At 39.8% G+C, this 19,443-nt stretch overlaps 1 protein-coding gene across 2 annotated transcripts in view; it reads right to left on the bottom strand.

Annotated features, from left to right (window-relative positions):
* Positions 1–36: 36 nt before the first annotated feature.
* Positions 37–19,443, bottom strand: part of LOC122839838 (radixin) — a 42,929-nt gene continuing 23,522 nt past the window's right edge. For both annotated transcript variants that reach the window (XM_044131817.1, XM_044131816.1), the window contains exons 3-15: positions 19,012–19,095; positions 14,808–14,903; positions 13,788–13,910; positions 11,135–11,286; positions 9,227–9,310; positions 8,922–9,068; positions 8,071–8,167; positions 7,805–7,968; positions 6,308–6,438; positions 5,243–5,403; positions 4,508–4,600; positions 4,069–4,278; positions 37–1,234 (exon numbers count right to left, since the gene is read on the bottom strand). In XM_044131817.1, the coding sequence (XP_043987752.1) occupies positions 1,070–1,234; positions 4,069–4,278; positions 4,508–4,600; positions 5,243–5,403; positions 6,308–6,438; positions 7,805–7,968; positions 8,071–8,167; positions 8,922–9,068; positions 9,227–9,310; positions 11,135–11,286; positions 13,788–13,910; positions 14,808–14,903; positions 19,012–19,095 (1,707 nt within the window). In that variant the 3' untranslated portion in view covers positions 37–1,069. The remainder of the gene's footprint in view (positions 1,235–4,068; positions 4,279–4,507; positions 4,601–5,242; positions 5,404–6,307; positions 6,439–7,804; positions 7,969–8,070; positions 8,168–8,921; positions 9,069–9,226; positions 9,311–11,134; positions 11,287–13,787; positions 13,911–14,807; positions 14,904–19,011; positions 19,096–19,443) is intronic.

Below are 19,443 nucleotides of genomic sequence, written 5' to 3' on the forward strand. Positions count from 1 at the left end.
TGGCATTATTAAATGATTAAAATCATACATAACCAATAAATATTTTCTCACTTTATTAAAAAAAAAAAAAATTACAATGCACTATATCTGTCATATTTGACCAATATGCAAATTAATAATAGACAACATAAAAGACAAACTGGCTTAAAGCTGCTATTCCAGGCTTATTTCTTTGAGTTTTCATCAATACTGTGCACCAGAACCATGTCATGCTTTGACTCTCCCCAGACAAACAAAAACAAAAATCAGCTCCATGAACTTCTGCTGAGGACCACACTCTGGCTGCATATTTGGAAATATAAAGTCATTCTTTATTTTTATGGGGCAAAATACATATTTGAAGAAAAGTCTCATTGGACAGAGAGAAATGGAAAACGAGCAGATCTGGTTTGCACATCGGTGACCTTTGCAAACTCTTATTTCACGAATATGTTAAAGCAACAATGACAGATAAAGAACCTGGATCCTGAAAACGGAAACGAAACGGTCGAGTAAGGCAATAAAAAAAAAGAAAAGAAATCTGAGTTATGTTAAAGACAAAAGAAGTAAAAGTACATAATTAAAGCGTACCACCGTCGTCAGCGAGCTACAGCTACAAATGGCCTTTTTCTTTTTCTTTTTTAGTTTACTTTGTAAAGCACATCCATTCTCAGTCCAGTCTCAAGTTTTATCAGGGCGGAGTCCAGTAATTGTTTAAGTTACGGCACATGCGAGCGTTGAAATAACCAGCGATGTGCAAGAGGAGGACATCTGCTGATTGACATTTTAGGTTGTTTTTTCCTCAGTTGAATTAAGAGAGAGAAAAAAAAAAAGTGCTTTGTTAGGTTGAGGGCGGAGCCTCTCGTAGCATACAGGAGTGCAATGGGCCAGCTGCTTGCAGGCAGAGCTTTAATGAGCCTGGACTCGGCAAAAAAAAGCCTCGCAGCTGCTGCTGCTGCTCTTCCTCCTGGGTCGAAACGAGCAGAGAAGAGAAAAGAAAAGATCCCGGAGTGGCAAGAGCAGGCTTTTAGGCTTTGAAACATGTAAAGTGAGGCGTTGGCATGGCAATGAGACCGACCGTCGCGTGCGTTCACATGGACTCGAACTCGTCGATGCGCTGCTTGGTGTTGCCCTGGCGGATCTGGCGCAGCGTCTTGTACTTGTCTCTCCCCGCCCGGACGTTCTCGGCGTGCAGCATGTCGTTCTGGGTTTTCTTGGTGTCGTCCCGGGCCTCCGCCAACTCTGAGCTCAGAGCCTGCAGGGAGGAAGAGAGAGAGGGACACACCGTCTCACAAGCCATCACAGACATGAACCGGCCAGTTTCAAGCTCACAGACATCAACTCAAAGCAGACAGACGGACTGCGGCACCGACGGACGGCGTGTTCACGATCGCGGTGCTGAAAGATGTCGCGATTTGTTGGGTTTGCGTCAAATCAAATGAAGCTTTAACATTTTTTCGATGCGATTCGATCGGTGAGTACAAGTTGGACCAGACCTGCAATAACAACAACACTCTTCAGAGTGGAAGTTTTTATTGTATGAAGACTTGGTGCGTGTGTTTTTTTCTTTCCTTGTATCAGCAAAGTTTTTAAAAATTAAGTCAGAGAAAGCACAACACGTAAATTTAACTACAAAAAAAAACCTTTTATGTTTTGTCTCATTCACATTTTTTTCAGACTAGAAAGAGAATAATCTCTAAACAGACTCTCTATATCCTCACTCTCTGCAGTGTTTTGAATTAGTTCCAAATCTGTTTTTCCATCTAGTGATAAAAATAAAAACTACCACCAAGACTTGCTGCTCTTACATCATTTCATTATGATATTTTGTGGTACTATTGTGACAATAAGAATTATGATTAAAATTGCGTTACAAGCTAACTGTATGACTGTGACTCAGCATTTACAGTGAAAGACAAACATTATTCTTGAAAAACATTTAAATTTACAAAAGACTTCTTCTGCATTTTAGTGATTTGCATTCAATCACATTTTAAAATCGACTGATTTTTTTTATTTTTATGCTCATTCATTTCCGATGCTGCTGTCAGTTTTCTTTTATTTGTCTTCACTCTAGGAGCCACATTCATCTTTGACAGCACCTTTAAAAAATAATAAAAAAATAAAAATGTAAAAGTATGCCTGCCTAATGTCAACCACATGGCTGATTTAAGACCATCATCTCTACACGGGTTCTTTGAAAAGCAGCAGAAAAGCAAAACTAAAGCAAATTTGCAGGTTAGAAAAGCGGAAACTTTGAAAGCAGAAGTGGGGAATCACGTATTTCCCAGTCAGATTAAGTAACAGCAACAACTAGAGATTGATAACAGGAACAAAAGAAGGATTCCGGTAGAGGCGCTGAAATCTGCTAAATTAGCTGCGTTTGTGTCCAGTTGTCAAGCGAATTTTGAGCAAACATTTAAAATGTTGCACAAATAAAACAAAAGCGAAACGGAGTTGTGCAATATTAGGGTCATGAATATTGCGTGGTGACGCATGCCTGCATCATTACAACCAGCTCTGAGAAACTGACAGCAGCGTCGTTATTGTTGTGCCCCAACTAAACAATATGGAATATCTTTTTCCCTAGAAGTAATCGTCCTGGAGCTTTCCTTCCCCCAGCCTGATTGTTTGTGTGTTTTCCAACTGTGGCGTCCAAAACACGGCAATTAACCTGCACAGCTTAACAAGTGCTTTTGGTCGCAAGACATAAAAAATGAGACAAAAGCTAAAGTAGAAGTAACTTTTCAGCGAGATGTAGGAGCTTGTTTTTAAGTAAATAATTCCTTAATATTGTTTTTAAAAACGTCTAGTTCCAGTGGCAGATTATTTCAGTTGTAACGAGACGTTTTTCCCATTTTTAAGTGAAATTATCTGCCACAGAAACTGGTGTTCTTCCATCAACATGGAGGATTTATTGACCTTAAAGACGCTCCTATATATTGGTAAAAAGGTTCGTGCGTATCAGAGGAGGGAGTGTGGTGATGCGGGCCAGAGCGCTTCTGTAGACGGCCTGGCGGCTCGTGAATGAGACAAAAGAGTTTTCAAGCATAAAGACTCTTAGGAAAGGAGTGTGAAATGGTAAGTAAAATGGTTATAAATAATAATAAGAGTAGTAAAAATATGTTTTGAAACGGAAAATTGTATGGCCTGCAAGGAGTGACATGTGAATGGTGTCAATTTTGAAACAATAAAAGAGTTTACGCATTAAAAACTACTATTTTCTCTGGTACTGGTTCACAAAAATAATAATACAAAAAAAAAAAAAAACGGAAATGTTTTCTCTAATCTTGGTTCTTGTTATCACACTAGCACTTCAAAATATTGTGATAAAACTATGAATCCATTTCGCCAGTCAGTCAGCTTCTGTTTGATTTTATTATGCGACAATATGGCTGCAAAACATGCCATGATGCAAGTATTCAGTCCACACCAATGACTATTGATTGGCCTTTATGTCTTAAATACCACCAAACTGGTGGCAATGATCAATAGTTTTCACTCCACACTTCTGTTTTTTTGTTTGTTTTTGTTTTTAAGCAGTTATGCGACACGGTGGTAAAACCTAAAACTGTTGCTGCGCAAGTTACTCAACAAGTTGTTGCTAGGTAACCACAGAGCGAGCGAGTTGGTTGATGCCACCACCCTCTCCTAGCTGGCTGCGAGAAGTTCACTAATGTTCTTTAATGGATTTAAAAGAGCAGCTGGATTTATACGCAGGAATCAATCATACACGAAAGCAGGGATATTACACTGTAAAAACAATAAAACTTACCAAGTATGTTTAGTCTTGATTCTACATTTTGTTATATTTGAAATAAAATAAAACAAAACGCAGGAGCTTGTTTTCAGTAAATAATTCCCTGGTATTGATGAAAAAGTTATTGGCAGATGAATGTACTTATTCCAAGACAATTTCTTCAGTGAGATTTTTCTTAAATTAAGTGCACTAAGATATTTATTTGCATTAGAAACTAGACAAAAATATACTTGGTACAATTTTGTGTTTTTGCCATTTGATGCACAGCGCACCCTGAGAGTGTTTTTCTTCTTCTTCTTCTTCTTTTTAAGAAGAACATGTGTGCGTACCTGCAGCTGTTTCTTCACGCGGTCGTTCTTCTGCGCCTCGGTGACGCGCTCCTCTTCGCTGCGCTGGCTGCTGACGCCGTCGCTGACCAGCTCGGCCTCGGCCTCCGAGTTCAGCTCGTCGTGCTCGTCGTGCTCGGGCGCCGGCGGCGACGTGATGGCCGTCTTCAGCTCCTCCCTCGTCTTCTCCAGGTCTTCCTGTGCTGAGATGGCCTGGAAGGTCACGGCGGGGGAAACACAGAAGAGAAAAAAAACTAAACAACAGAAGAGACACTTGGGTTTTAATTTTATGCACTGTTTAGGAGTTCTTGTATGTCCCTGGATAAAAAAAATGCTAAAGGAGAAAAAATGACTGCAAATAAGGAGAGAAGACAGTCTAGGATTTGATTTCCAACCTTTCACTAAACGAGTCAATAAACGCGTCACAAACAGGCTTCATTACTTTGTGTTGCCACTCCGATGCTTCCTCCTCCTTTTTCCTCTTCGCCTCCTCAAGCAGAGCGATTTTGGCAGTGAACTCTGCTAACTCGGCAGCCTGCATGAACGACATCAGTAATCAGACACTACACCGTTAAAGTCAAGGACAGTTTAAATAAGTGTAACAATAACTGACTTAAAAAAAATTTAATTTTACACACATATATATATATATATATATATATATAAAGTTTGAACCAGATGTTTACATACATGGGATAAAAAGAAAACAAAATTTTCTCACTGTGTGTAGCTAAATCAATCCTTGTTTTAGCTTAGTTACAATTGAACCTGAATTATTTCTATTTTCTAAATGCCAGAAACCTTGGCAGGAATGTTTTTTTTACAAATTATTTTTTTGTTGAATTCATAGGTTAACATACATTTTGTCAGTATCATGGTAAATTGTCTTTTAAAATGTAAGACTTGGCCTCATAAGGGGTTAAAAAAAAAACCAACAAAAAAAAAAAAAAAATCTCCAAAAAAAAAAAATCCTTGCCAAGTTTTCTGGCATTTAGGAAACAGAAATAATAATAACAACAACAACTGACCTAAAACAAGAAGTTTGAGAAAACAAAGGTGAACGAGTCTTGCTTGTTGCTCTGCATAATGTGTTACGATGCGTCGACAAGTGGGAAATTGAATAACGATAAGAAGGGGAGGCAACAGACGAGTCAATGAATGAAACATAAAAACCCACCAGCTGTTCCTGGGTCTTCATTTGGTCGGCGGCCTGCTGAGCCAGCGCCGCCTTGGCCTCCTCCGCCGCCTGCCTCTCCCTGTCCAGCCGCTCGGCCTCTTCCTTCGCCCGCTTTCGCTCCTGCTCCAGCTCCAGCGCCCGGCGCGTCTGCTCCTCCAGCTCTGTGGGGACATTCAAAGCACGACGGACCGGTCAGCTGCGGTCAGCGAGCTTTCTGGGCTCCAAGTTTTTATTCCTGCACTTTTGACTGTTATGCGTTTGGTTTCCCATTTTATTATTACTAAAAAGTAGGCTAAGAGAAATTGTCATTCAGGTTTTTCTTCCTTTTCTTTTTTCAGATCGCAGTCAAGTTGAAGAAGCAAATGGAGGGGGAAAAAAAGCAGGGTGTAAGAAGGAGCTTCATTATTTATCTTATGTGCAAATTCACACGGGGAAAAACACGTGGCTCTGCAAACAGACATTTTTACTGCAGCAGTTTATAGTTGATGATATACTTGCATAACTTAATGAGTAGGAATAAAAGAAAAAAAAAAACAGATGTCATAAATCAGCATTTCTTATTTAAATCTTTAGTAATTATCTGATGCACGTTTTGCCTTGTGCTAATGTGGTGCAGAACGTTTCTGTGAATCAGGCGAACCAATCAGGTGTCGGCGTTCTCTAGGGAGACAGAAGGACGTTAAGCTCTTCCATTAGAAACTTCAGCATAGGATGCAAAAGTCCATTCTAAAAAAACATTATGTTTATATGTGTGATACAAATCTTACTTTTATTGAAAAAAAAAAAACAAAAAACAAATTAAAAACAATATATATTGATCTACCCGATGGCTACATATCCAGTTTTATTCATGTTATCTCACACGTCACGCAGCTTTCAATCGCAGGAATGTAGAAAATTATACTAATAATAAAAGTATGAAGCAGAAAGAAGATTAATCATGTTTTTAAATAGTAAATGTGAATATATTTTATGCTAGCTGCTGAAAGATGGTTGTGGGAACAAACTGAGGTCATCGTTTCTTCAACGCAGTGCTAATAGAGATAACCGATGGAGGCGTCGTACCTTTCTGAGCCCGTTGCGTCTGCTCTTCGATCTGCCTCAGCCTCTCGATCAGCTCCGCCTTTTCCCTCTCTATTCGCTCCTTCTCCTTCTCTGCCAGCTCGCGCTTTTTCTTCTCGTTCTCCAGCTGCGCCCTGTCAGAGAAATACAAGAAAAATATATATCGATATATATATATATATATATATATATATATATACTTTAAATCACAGCCAAACAACAAGTTAGCTGTCAAGTTATTTAAAAGGTCACATTAAAAGACACACATCTGTATTTTACGTCAAGACATTACAGATACGTCTTGAATGGAGTTTGTTGAGTAAAGACAACTGAAGACTTCAACACAGGAAAGATTTGTGTCAGAACGTCGTCATAAAACTGTTAAATCTAACAAAGTGTTAATGTTGATAAGTATTTCTTCATCAATATTTAACACCTTCTTTCCTGTAATTTGGCACTTTAGAAATAAAAACTCATGTTATTTGACAGATACAATAATATGTAATCACACAACTGTTATCGTGAAATTCTTGCTATGTGACTGGTGTCAAACTCGAGGCCCGCGGGCCACATCCGGCCCACCATAGCTTTTTATGTGGCCCTCTAGATTCTAGACTAAACACTAAGTGTGCTTAAATATTATGTTATCAATCAAATCAGTGCAGTTTTTATCCATTTACTGCAAATTATATCAAGTCCCTCAAGTTTCTTGAGAATTATCGAGGAAAATCATGCAAAAACCAACAAATCTCGGCACTAATAACAAGGAGCTCATTGCAGATTTTTCTCAAAGTTTTGTCAAAATCTTTCTTATTTGTACTAAACAGCTGCCTCAGCCTTAACTGGTGTCAGATTATAGTCTATATAACAAGTTATAACAAGCTTATATAGCTCAGTTATATAGCAAGTTGCATTTACAGTCATAAATAAGCGCAAATATCACAAATATTTCCAAATTAGTGCCACAGACACTTTGATTTTTATTGCAAAAAAGTACAAAAAGAATCACAAAATCCTGGAGGAACTGAAAAGATGTTCAGTAATATTTAATTTGAAGAATTCATTGATATTTTACCAGTTAGTGATCGGGTTTTATCAATACATTCTGGCACAACCGGCCCTTTAAGAGCACTTATGATCTTAATTTGGCCCAGAAGCGAAATGAGTTCGACACCCTTACGCTAGGGTATAGAGGCCACGTAAACAGTTATGGCGGGCTGCATTTAGCCCACTAGCCTCATGTTTGCCACATGTGATGCTTATTGTTCCTGTTGCAAATTACACCATTTATTTTGTGTGTAATTTATTTTATTTATTCCTTTCTGTAACATCCACTCCAACAGTAACACACTGTGAATGAGTATTTTTTTCTGATACAACACCGCCCCCTACTGCCCACTAGGATTTATGAAAGAAAAAAATAATACATGTCAACCTAGCAGAAGAAGTAAAAACTGAGCTTCAAGATGATATGAGTCTTGATTGGCAGCTGCACCGTACCTCTCCATCTGCTTGTGGTGCTTCTCCTCTCTCGCCTGGGCCTTCATCTGCTGCACCTCGATGGTGTCTGGCTTCCTCCTCCTCATGTACAACTCGTGGTTTCCCATACACAACGCCAGGATGCGCTTGTTAATCCGTAACCGAGGGGCGTAGAACACAAAGTCCTGCAGGAAGGCGGGGAGGGGGCAGAAGTTACGCTTTAAACGATCTCCGTATTCAACACAGGACCGGCACCGATTTATTTCCGTTCAGCCGGTTGGACTTACTGGAGCTTTCTTGTCGATGGGTTTGATGACAAACTTCTTGTCGTTGAAGGAAATGTTTCTGATCTCGCTCCAAGGGAAGCCGATCTTCGGAGACAATCTGAGGAGACGCCGGGTGAACATTTAGGATGGAAATTGGGATTTACTCACAAAGTTCACAAATGATTCTCTTTCAAATGCTGGGTGTCGATTTCCTGGACATTTTCACAGCTTTGGTTGTGCCGATTGTTTCTACCGTTCCCGTCTGGAACGGCACTCAGCATTCAATGGTGCCAAGAGCTCAACACATAAGAATAAAATCACTTGAGTTCAGAGTTTCACCTGCTGGTTGTTATAAAGGGAGTAAATAAATCCAGAGTGACAGAGCGGTGGTGGTTTCACTCTCCTCCTCTTTCAGTTTTCAGTTTCATACACGGCCGTGCAAAAGAACTGGCTTTTTAAAGTATTAGGGTGCTTTACATTTAAAGCAAGAATGTCCACACCTTTGGGCAACAGGGGCCAAAATCAACAAGTCAAAAGGACTGTAGGGCCAAAGAGAAATGTTCAGGTACAGAACAAATAATACACTCAGCGTTTCACACTTCAAACCCACAAACTAGTCAGAATTGATGGATGTGAAAATATTAGATACAAAATTAATGTTTTTGCATGTTTGTGTCTGAGAAAATTTAGCAAAACAGTCATTTCTGTCATAAAAATCAGGATTTCGATCATCCTCTTTGAAAACATTTAGCTAAGTTTAGTAAATGTTTCAAATCTGTATCATTCTTGATCTAAAGTCAGGGGCCGAGCCAGACCAACTAGACCTAATGATGTGTTTGAGGTTTTATTTTTATCCTTTTTTTATTCTTTACTTGTCTTCGTGCTCGTATATGTTGAGGCCCAGAGCGTCCACGCCCAGCCACAGCTCCGTGCCCTTCTTGTTTTTGATTTCGAAGTAGTTGACGCCGTACATCTCCAGGTCCTGAGCGATCTTCAGGTACTCCATCATGGCGTCCTCCCTGCACACGTGCACAAGCACACAGTGAACACACACACACACACTGTTTGATACCTTGAAATTTAGTAGAAAGTGCATTAGCCACAATCCTCTGAACCGTAGAGATAATGGAGGCTGCCGAACGGTAATTTAAAACCAAACAAACATTAAAACATTCACCTGAGCATTCCTCTGTGCTCCTCGTGCCACGTCTGTATCCTGTCCTCCCACTGCTCCTTTGTTAACTTGTGTTGCTCCAAAACTCTGCAGATTTTACAACATAAACCATGCAGACCGTCAGCCAACATTTATTTGTTACAAATTGGGAAACATCCAGAGAGCAAGAAAACTGAACAAACAGTCATGTTACATTTGGCGTTCTGCATGCAAATAGCTTTAGTAAAACTAGGAATGTGTCAAAATATCCGTCCTGACGCCGAACAATAAACCAACAATGAGTGGATCCCGAATGACTTAAAGGCCTGATGTCACCTAGAACTGAAACGATTAATCGTGATTAATCAATACTTGAAATAATCGCCAATTTAGTAATCGATTAATTGTTAACTGGGGCAGGCAGACTCAAAGAACAACGCAGTCAGTCAGAGCAGCAATTGAACCAAAACTCAAAACATATACACATTTTGCACTAAAACGTTTTAAAAATAAAACTTTGTCTGTAAATATGTTCCACCCAGAACTTCACACATAGTTTCAGCTTCAACCAGATTAAACTCTGCCAAACAGATCTCCTATTCAGAACTTTCTGCTATCGAATTATTAATTAATTATTCAAAACCATAATTGATAGATCAGACCTCCACCGTGTCGATGTTCAGTCGAGCAGAACGGGCCGAGCCAATTTTGAAGGTTTGTTTTAGCTGCAGATGAATCTTTTGCTACAAACCATCAGTTGTTCACTAGAGGAATCCTCTTATTGCATTCTAGAAAACTAAATCTTTATTGTTTCTTTTTTAAAGAATTGAATTACTTTTTATCTCATCTTCTAATCTTTTTTTAATATTATATAAAAAGACTTGAATGAAAAATATCCAGAATGTGCCAATATTTTTTTTAGCCAATTAACCATCATCGACAGATTAATCGATAACAAATAATTGTTAATTGTAGATCTAATATCACTACTATGTACTTCTCTCAACTTTTTGTGCGTTAAGGTTAAAGATTTTGGGACTTGATTGGTTTGTTGTCGTTTGTAATAATTTTGGCTGTGATAAAAACTAGTGTTATGATGATGCTTCAAAGAGAAATTGATTGTAGCATTTTTATACTTAGGGACTAAGATTTTTATTTATTATTTTTTAGTGTTGCACGCTGGAATAAAGAATCATTTGCGTCACAGAGCAGAACTGCCGTGGCATTTACAGAACACTGCTATACTATGTGCTTTATGGCTACAAAACGAAGAGGAATGAAAATAATAGTTATTTTAGTTGTTTATAATATTCAGATTGCATGAAGTGATAGTAAGCAAAATATGCTGGACAACAGATCCCCAGCATTGTTTCTCTTTCTCCTGCTAATTTGGGGTGGGGGGGAAATCCATCTCCTGCATATTTTTGTTTTGAGGATAAAAGCACAGATTCTGCCTGTAAGCATGAAATGACATAATAACTGAAGAACTCATCGTCAAATAAACTTTACATTCTAATAAACATTTAACACTGGAGCTGGAAGGCATTTCGTCCAATATCCAAAATAGATCATCGATTACGGAGTTTCTGGAAATAAGAACTATCCTTAAAAGAAGGGCAAGTTGAGGCCAAAGCACCACAATGAAGACTTTTATCATCCTGTTTTTGGTAGAAAGAAAAACAAAAACAAAAACAATAAATCAAGCAAATGGGAATTATTGGGTTTGTTTCGATTGATCATTCGATTAATTGATGTATTGTTCAGGCCTACATACAGACTTAAAGACACTGATGAGCTCTACAGAACTTGGCAGCACAACATTATATGTTCAACAACAACATAAAAAGAGAAAATTTCTGCTCCTTTTTTTAGTTTTGCTGTGAAGAAAAAAAAATGAAATAAAGACGGCCTTTGTGTGCGTCTCTGCTGTACCTCTGTGGCAGCAGCCGGTCGTTTGCCAGGTAACCGGGCTTGTGGACGTCTTTGCTGTAATCTCCATACTTGGCTTGAACCGCATAGGAGGCCAGCAAGACGGCCGTTTCTGGAGGACAGTAGTTCTCATCATTCAAAATGGCCTCTTTCACCTTTAGAGGGAAAACACAAGTTCAGAGGTACAATCAGCTTCTGGATGCGGTTTATTGAATTTTGCAGAGACATTGTGATTTTAACCAATATTTTAAAACATCCATGAGAAACAGAAATGAGACAGTATGAAAATTTGCTCAGATTGCAAGTAATTTGTCTTCCAGTAGAGGGAGCTGTTGTATTGACTTGGACTTCTGACCGTTCGGACTCTTCATCAGAACAGTAATGTGATGTTTGTCACAGACACACAGTGAACTATCAGATAAAGAAGGGAAAGGAAATAAAGCAGCTATGGAAGCAGCTATGGAAGAACTTCATTTTGGAGTTCTGAGCTTGTTTTTCTTACAATGGAACATTTTATTCTGAATTAAAACAGAGCTGCACAGCTACAGAGTGTTAGCCAGACATTTAGGCTAACTAACACAATGGATTTGGAAACTGGGTGTGTCCCCTTCAGCTCAACTAGGGTGAAATCTCACCCGAAGGATTTTTGGAAAAACATCAAAATTAAATCAGGCAAACGTTTGATGCGAACCAACCTGTCCTTCGTTAGTCACCTGCTGAGAGACGAGAATAACCCAGGAATGCTTGGGCAATACGCACCGAGTAATATTAAACATCAATTCTGAACAAGAAGAAAGGTACAGTTTATTTTTTTTATCCGCCATTGTCCTGATTAAAATAAAATAAAAAAATTGTAAAAAAAAAAAAAAAAAAATCAAGTGTCCGCCATCTTTGATCGCTTCTTCACCGTTCTGTGAAATAGTTTTGGTCCAGTCGGGTTTAAAAGATTATTTGGGGGAACAGATTCAACATCAACTGAGAGTTCAAGGTTCAACTGTGTGACACAGAAAGTTGACACACTGTTCTCCAGTGCCAAGCTAGCATTGGAGAAAAGCTAGCTGGAGAAAAGCTAGCACTAGCACTGGAGCTCGAGTGCTAGCTGTTCTCCAGCTAGCACTGTTCTCCAGCTAGCACTGTTCTCCAGCTAGCACTGTTCTCCAGCTAGCACTGTTCTCCAGCTAGCACTGTTCTCCAGCTAGCACTGTTCTCCAGCTAGCACTGTTCTCCAGCTAGCACTGTTCTCCAGTGCTAGCTTAGCACTAGCATTAGCTTCAGATTTACCCAAATTGAAGTCTATTAGGCTTCACTGCTTATGACTGTATATAATGTTCTGCACCAACCTTGACATGTGGTGGTAGGTCATGTTTTATGTTCCTCTAGGTGACGGGGTTTAACTCGCTCGCTCCTAATTCAGCTCATAATCATATGTCCAAGTGGTTCCAGTTAATCGCGTGCTGATAAAACTCACCGTTCCTTGTTAAAATGCTTCATAAACTTAGCTCGTTGACTTAAACGGCTTCATTTTAATGATATTTCAGAGAAAGGTGCAGCCAGACAACCAGGTTTTTTTATGGTTCTTTTAAGTTCAACGTCATCGTAAAACGTTTGAGAAAACCCAGATTGGCTTCATCTACAGAATAAGTTACACAGCGTATGATGTAGAAGACACTATATAAAAAAATAAAAAATAAATAAAAGACTGCTTGGTTGGCCAACTTAAACTTTTTTTTTTGTTTTTGCATAAAACAGAGGTTTGTTCCCCCTGCCAGGACTGCGAAAACAAAATGACGTCATTCTGTTAATGCAGTTTGTTCCATACAGATCATCTGGGCAGAACTTTTATTTATTTATGTATTTTTTTACTTGTCTGGTATCCAAAAACCATCATATAAAACCTTTGCAGTAGGACAACTGTCACAGCAGGGGGTGGGCAACTCCAGGCCTGGAGGTCCGGTTCCCCTGCAACATTTTGATGTCTCTCTACTTCAACACACCTGAGTCAAATAATGAGGCCATTATCAGGACTCTGGAGAACCTGACTGCACTGAGGAGGAGATTCAGGTGTTGGATTCAGGTTGTTGGACCAGGGAGACTCTAAGAGTTGCAGGACCCCGGCCCTCCAGGACCAGGACAGCCCACCCTTGATCCACAGCATTTTAACACTTGATTCTTGTGAACGATGAAACGTTCGTGCCAAAAAAAATACTCAATTTCCTTCTACCTCATATAAAATAATAGGTTTATTTGTTCCTGCTGAGTCTGCATTGAATTCAACACCAAAGTGAAATGGCTACCTGAAGCACATAATATGAAACGGACTCATAGTTTCCAGCTCAGGCAGAAAACTAAAAGGATTGAGTGAAAAACTAAGGAACACAAAACAAACATCCTGCATTAAGTAATCTAGCATGAGCTAATCCAAAGTGTAGAATGAAACATTTGCTTTACTGAACGTCAACAGAGAATCAGGTCGAGTGGAACGACCTTGGCGCTAACTGCATTAGGGATCTCTATCGGCGACAAGCTGCCAAACGCCCTGATCCATTAACTACTCTGATTCCACGCGGCGCGCCGCTTTCATGTTGGAGAAACAAGGCAGTCAGACTAAATCTGCTTTGTGGTGACGTCACCGTACGAGATGAACGCCGCGCCGCACCTGAAGGAAGAAGAGCTTCTGCGTGATCTCCTGGATGAGCTCCTCGGAAACGTCTTCCGGGAAGAACTTCGCTCTGAACTTGAACTGGAGAGGATTCTCCTTTTTAACGTCCTGCTGGGTCACCTGAAGGAAAACGGGGGGGAAACTCTTTTTTTGTTATTCAACACGATTACCCATCAATTATATAATTCACTCGAAATGAGATTAAAGAGGCTGCCAGGGTTTCCTCTAAGATGTTTGTCTTAACTGTGTTGCCAGGCTGTCTGTGGGGGAAATGAAGTGATGCGACACTGCTGATAATCAGGGAGCCTTCAAAACGAATCTGAAACAGGGTTTCCCACCGTGAGTTATCAGCCTGGCGGGCCACCAGGCTGGACTTCTGCCCCCACCAGGTTTTGCAATGCTAATTTATTTTAGTTTTTTTAGTAACTGCATTTTTTAGGACTTTATACTTGGTGTTTAGGTATCAACGTATCTTCCAATAACGCATAGCTATCAAGTGACACTTTCAAATTTTCTGTAAACTTTAAACATTTTTTTAACTTAAAAACTCGGCAGGTGGCTGGATGGATGACTGCCGTGGCGTCTGGAGCACCGGGGGAAACCCTGTGAAACACTAAACATAACTGAAAGACAAAACTATACTAATTAGCTACTTTGCTGTTTGATTGCAAAAATACATCATGAGTGAGGCTGTTCTTAACTAAAAAGACACTCAACTCAACCGGGTATCTTTCTTTCAGCTTTTCTCTCCCTCTACTTCATCGTCTGGTTCTACTTCACTCCTGAGAGCAGCGCAGAGCACAGTGGTCAGCTTTCTAACATTTTGTGACGTTTAAATTAATTTCAAACTCTGATTATGGTTAATATAAGACTCCAAACACAGGCCACGTTTATTTCTATATGTAAACATCTAATAGGCTTTACAGTGTTTTAACATGAATATATATGAATATGTGGCGGCTTTTAGTTTTAGAGGAAATCCTGGGCCGATTTTGGTACCTGGGAGGGTTTCCTCACCTTCTTGTTGAGTTTGAGCCACGTCACGTAGCCTTTGCTGTCTGTGTACTGCAGGCCGAAGAACCAGACTTCCCTCAAGCCCACAGTCTTCACCACCTGGAACAAGAAAAAGGCTTTTGGTTCCACTTACAGGCACATGGACCGGGTGGGAAACCGTCCATGAAGCCAAGTGTGTTTCCCTAAGAGAGACTCTTTATTCCAACAACGTAGCAAACAGCGAGTATTATTCTGTCCCTCCATCATTTTCTTCAAAATAATAAGAATAATATATTTGATTTAACATATTCATTTAGATTAAGTCAGTCCGAAACAATTGAAACTTGAGGCACTTGAAACAAAACAAAACAGACCAGCTGTGTAAAATTCTGCTCAAATTATCGTTGGGAGATTAATCTTTAATTTTTTTTTTTTAATTCAATATTTGATTTCCAAATTGTTTTTTCTTTCTTTTCTAAAATATAAAAAATCTTTAAAATTTGTCTTTTATTTCACTCATTCCTCCTGTGACTCGATCAGCAATGAAACAAGTTTGTCAATAAAAACAAGATGATAGTTTATTTTTCCACCAAAGCCCTTCCTGGGCACCGGTGGAAAAAAAAAAAAATCAAATTTTTCAAAGAAAAAAATCTTCAAAAACAGAAAATTTGACTAATCAGTAAAATCGATTAATCATATCTAACCAATTCAATCTGGTGCAATCTAATCTCAGTGTCTGGTATTTATCTCCTTTCAGCTCATTACAACCAAACATTGATGTATTTTATTGTCATTTTATGTGACGACGGACACAAAGTTTTGCCCACCTGCTTAGAAGAAGGACAAGAAAACATTTTTCAAACGTTTTAGCAAATTTAAGTCTGCAAAGTGTGGCACGCAATTGCACTCAGTCCTCTTGAGTTAACACTTTGTAGAACCGCCATTTTCTGGAACAGCAGCTGTGGTTGCGAGGGTCAGAGACTTTGACTGGGCCATTTGAACAGTTTCTCGGCCTCAGTGGGGATGGAGGGTTTGAGGTTACACGCAGTGGGAGCTTTTTGCCACACAGCATTTGGCAAGCAGGCCAACGAGTTAAATTTTGGTCTGATCGGAGCGCAGTGGTTCAGAGTCTGCAGACGGGTTCTCCTCTGAGCCCCTAAATGCTTCTCATTAATGCTAAAAAAAAAACACAAAAGAGCTAGAATTTGTCACACAAAAAAGAAATCCTAAAATAAACACACAAGATTGTCGCTGTAACATGAATAAACATGGGAAATGTCGGCGTTTACCGAGGAGTCAGATTCATATCAAACGCATTTTTAGTTACAGACATTGCTGTGGATGTAAATTAAACATCCCGTCTGTCGAGAGAGAAAGACGCAAAATACAACGAAAGGAAAAAAAAAAAAGAATTTGAATTTTGGTGCCATAAAGTTTTCTAAGAGTTCAAACGCTACATGTGATCTGACTGGTGTAGTTTTTTCTGAGTTTTTGAACTCTGCTTGTTCAAAACACACCATCTAAGCCTCAACACATTCCCCAGAGGGGATTTGGACACTCTGATGCTAAAGTGAATTTACAGTCAATACATCAGCCTGTAATTAACTCGGCTTCAGGCGTCACAGAGGCAAGCTCACATAAACAAATTAAAAAGCCATGTGGATCAAATGATCACACAAACACGCAATTTACTCAAACAGACCATTAAAATGCTCTTCAGCAGGGAGAATGAATAATTTGCTGAATGAATAATTTGCTCGGTCTTGCGTACAGCTCGTTTGAATGTGGGGAGCTCGGCGTGTGAAATATGGTCCGGAACGCCTCAAAATGTCAGCGAATGCATTCAGGATGAGAAAGGAGGAGTTGGAAGTGGACCAGAGAGGAGGAAAGGAACGCTGTGCAATTGTCACTGATTAAAGAGTTTGTGTTCAGGCCGGCTTAGCTGAGGTGTGTTAGATTTAAAAGCTCTCAGTGGTCTTTTTCATCTCGTGTGTGTTTACGGCCGCTTACCTCTCCGTCAATGGACTCCCTTCTCATTCATGTGAATCTGTGAACATTTTAATATGAAACTACTGCTACGCAAAACTGAAGCTTGGTTCTGGGAAAAGGTTTCCTTTTTTTTTACCCTACGTTATTTCCATAGAAGGAATGAGTCAGGTTAAGATATCAGGGTAAAATAATTTTTTGTGTGTGTGCTTTGGCCTTTCATCCACACAAGATCATCTTTTTAGATCGTTAAAAACTATTGGGAGTGCTGTGGTGGCGTAGGGGATAGCGCAACCCACATTTGGAGGCCTTTGGTCCTCGACGTGGCCGTCGCGGGTTCGATTCCCGCCTCTCCTTCCCCCTTTCTTGTCAGCCTACTGTCATAAGGGACACTAGAGCCCACAAAAGACCCACTGGTGGGGAAAAAAAAACAAAAAACTATTATTTGTAAAACTTGCAACCAAAGTAGAGATTTGAGGAAACTGTTTATGTTGTTAGTGTTACAGTCTGTGACTCGCTTTGACACGTTTCTCAGTTGTGTCTTCTTAACTTTACATTCTAATACACCATTTAAAAAGTAGTTCAACCTATTCACATAAATATATTTACATGTTCACAAGAATGAACCTCCTGGGGCCAAAATCACTTCCTAATGAAACGTTGTGGGTGTTTTGAAGCAATCTGATTGGCTGGCAGGTTTTAGCTTTGCGCCGCACTGCCCCCTATGGGTTTGGCATGTTCAAAACACTCAGCAGCAGATTTGTGTGGGTTTAAGTGGATGAAAACTTTTCTGAAACACATCCTGTGTGTACAATATTGTTTAAAAAATATGGAGGAAGAACTATGTACTTTCTACAAAGAAGTGACTATGTCTGTACAAGACCTGAGGGGGTAGAAATGTACCTTGGAAATCAGCTTTGGTGAGGAAGCAGGTGGAAGGGCGCCAAGCATTTATTACTGGTTAACTTTTCCAATCATCTCGCAGTTCAAGCTACTCTTCTGCAGTTCAAATGCGATTCCTTTAAAATTACATATCAGGATTAACCTGTGTTTTGACTCTGGGAATCCTCTCTAACCACCAACAAGAATGAAAAACACGAGCCACTTTCTGCTTCGCTCGTGTGAGGTTGACGTCTGTAAATGTTGCAAACTTCCTCCCCGTCATTTAAAGTGATTAACACTTTGTTTCAAAGTGCAACCATTGTAAGATAATCACACTACGTGGCAGGAAAACCAGGTTGAAAGCCCAACCTCTACTCTCGTCAACGCTCGGCTCCAAAAATGAGAAAAGTTTGGGATGTTTGCTACAGCAGCACCTTTCCAAACAGTTTAGAGTAACTTCATTAACATAATGTACATCCTGTAGCATTGCTATGTTCAGGTAGAATTCATAAAAGAAGGTCGGTTCATTTAAAAATGTTCGACAAGGACAAATCCCTATTTTCATCAAACAAATTAAAAGAACCCATTTTTGCTGTTCTGGCTTCACATAAAAAAAAAAAAAAACTAAAGCAGAACAAAGAAGAAAAGCAGAAAACAAAGAAATGCCTCTTGTTCTCTGTCTTCCTTCCTCCGTGTCACCACAACCCCAACAACCCTGCACAGTCTGACATGAAACGGCACTGAAAGCTGCCCTTTTACTTCCCACACACACACACACACACACACACACACACGCACACACACACACACACACACAAAGACTGGCACAATACACCCAATACTTCCACCCATCCTCTGTCTTCTAAAAGGTCCCAATTAAAACAAAAAGACCTTTTGTGTGCAGATCTAAAACCAGCCGAGCACCGACTGGTACAACCACACGACAAACAACAATTAGAGCCGCACAATATCTCAGAAACATCTCTACCGCTCACTACAGTGTCTGTGAGGTGTAATTACATGGCGATAGACTTGAAATTGAAACATTTCTTTAGGTATAAATGATTGTTCAGACTCTGCACGCCAGTGGAGGCCAGGCTGGTATTATCCGAGACACCAAGAGTCACAGAATGAGTTGGAAAAGTGGAAAATGTGGATTTATCACAGCTGATAAAATCAGAATGTTCTACAACAATATCTTAATCTGATGATTTCATAATATCATGCAGCTACAATCATGCTGTGCTTCCTGTTGTTAAGTCTTTATTCAGAGGTCCAATTCTACTCGGATACACATCTAAACATCTGATGCTTTCAATGATATGAGTGTTTTTGTTCCTGTGTAAAGTAAAACTCTCACCTGGTCAAACAGCTGTTTTCCTGTTGTGTTCGGCTGGATGGCAAACTCCAGCTCAGCGTCCATGGTGGTGACGCGCACATTGACCTGGAAAACATAAAAGAAGTTTAAAAAAAGCCTTTTTAATAGCAGTGCTAAATATTGTCAATATACTGTCTAATAAAAATACTTTTTTTCTGCTTGGACTGAACATTGCCACAAGTCTCTGGATTTTGAAAATTCCCAAATGCGAGTCCAGCAATCAAAACAACATCTACATCAACATCACACTCAGTTCTGCTGGCCCCCAGTTCTGCTGGCCCCCAGTTCTGCTGGCCCTCAGTTCTGCTGGCCCTCAGTTCTGCTGGCCCTCAGTTCTGCTGGCCCTCAGTTCTGCTGGCCCTCAGTTCTGCTGGCCCTCAGTTCTGCTGGCCCTCTGTTCTGCTGGCCCTCAGT

The sequence above is a fragment of the Gambusia affinis genome, linkage group LG11 (assembly GCF_019740435.1).
Source record: "Gambusia affinis linkage group LG11, SWU_Gaff_1.0, whole genome shotgun sequence".
NCBI classification, from domain to species: domain Eukaryota; kingdom Metazoa; phylum Chordata; class Actinopteri; order Cyprinodontiformes; family Poeciliidae; genus Gambusia; species Gambusia affinis.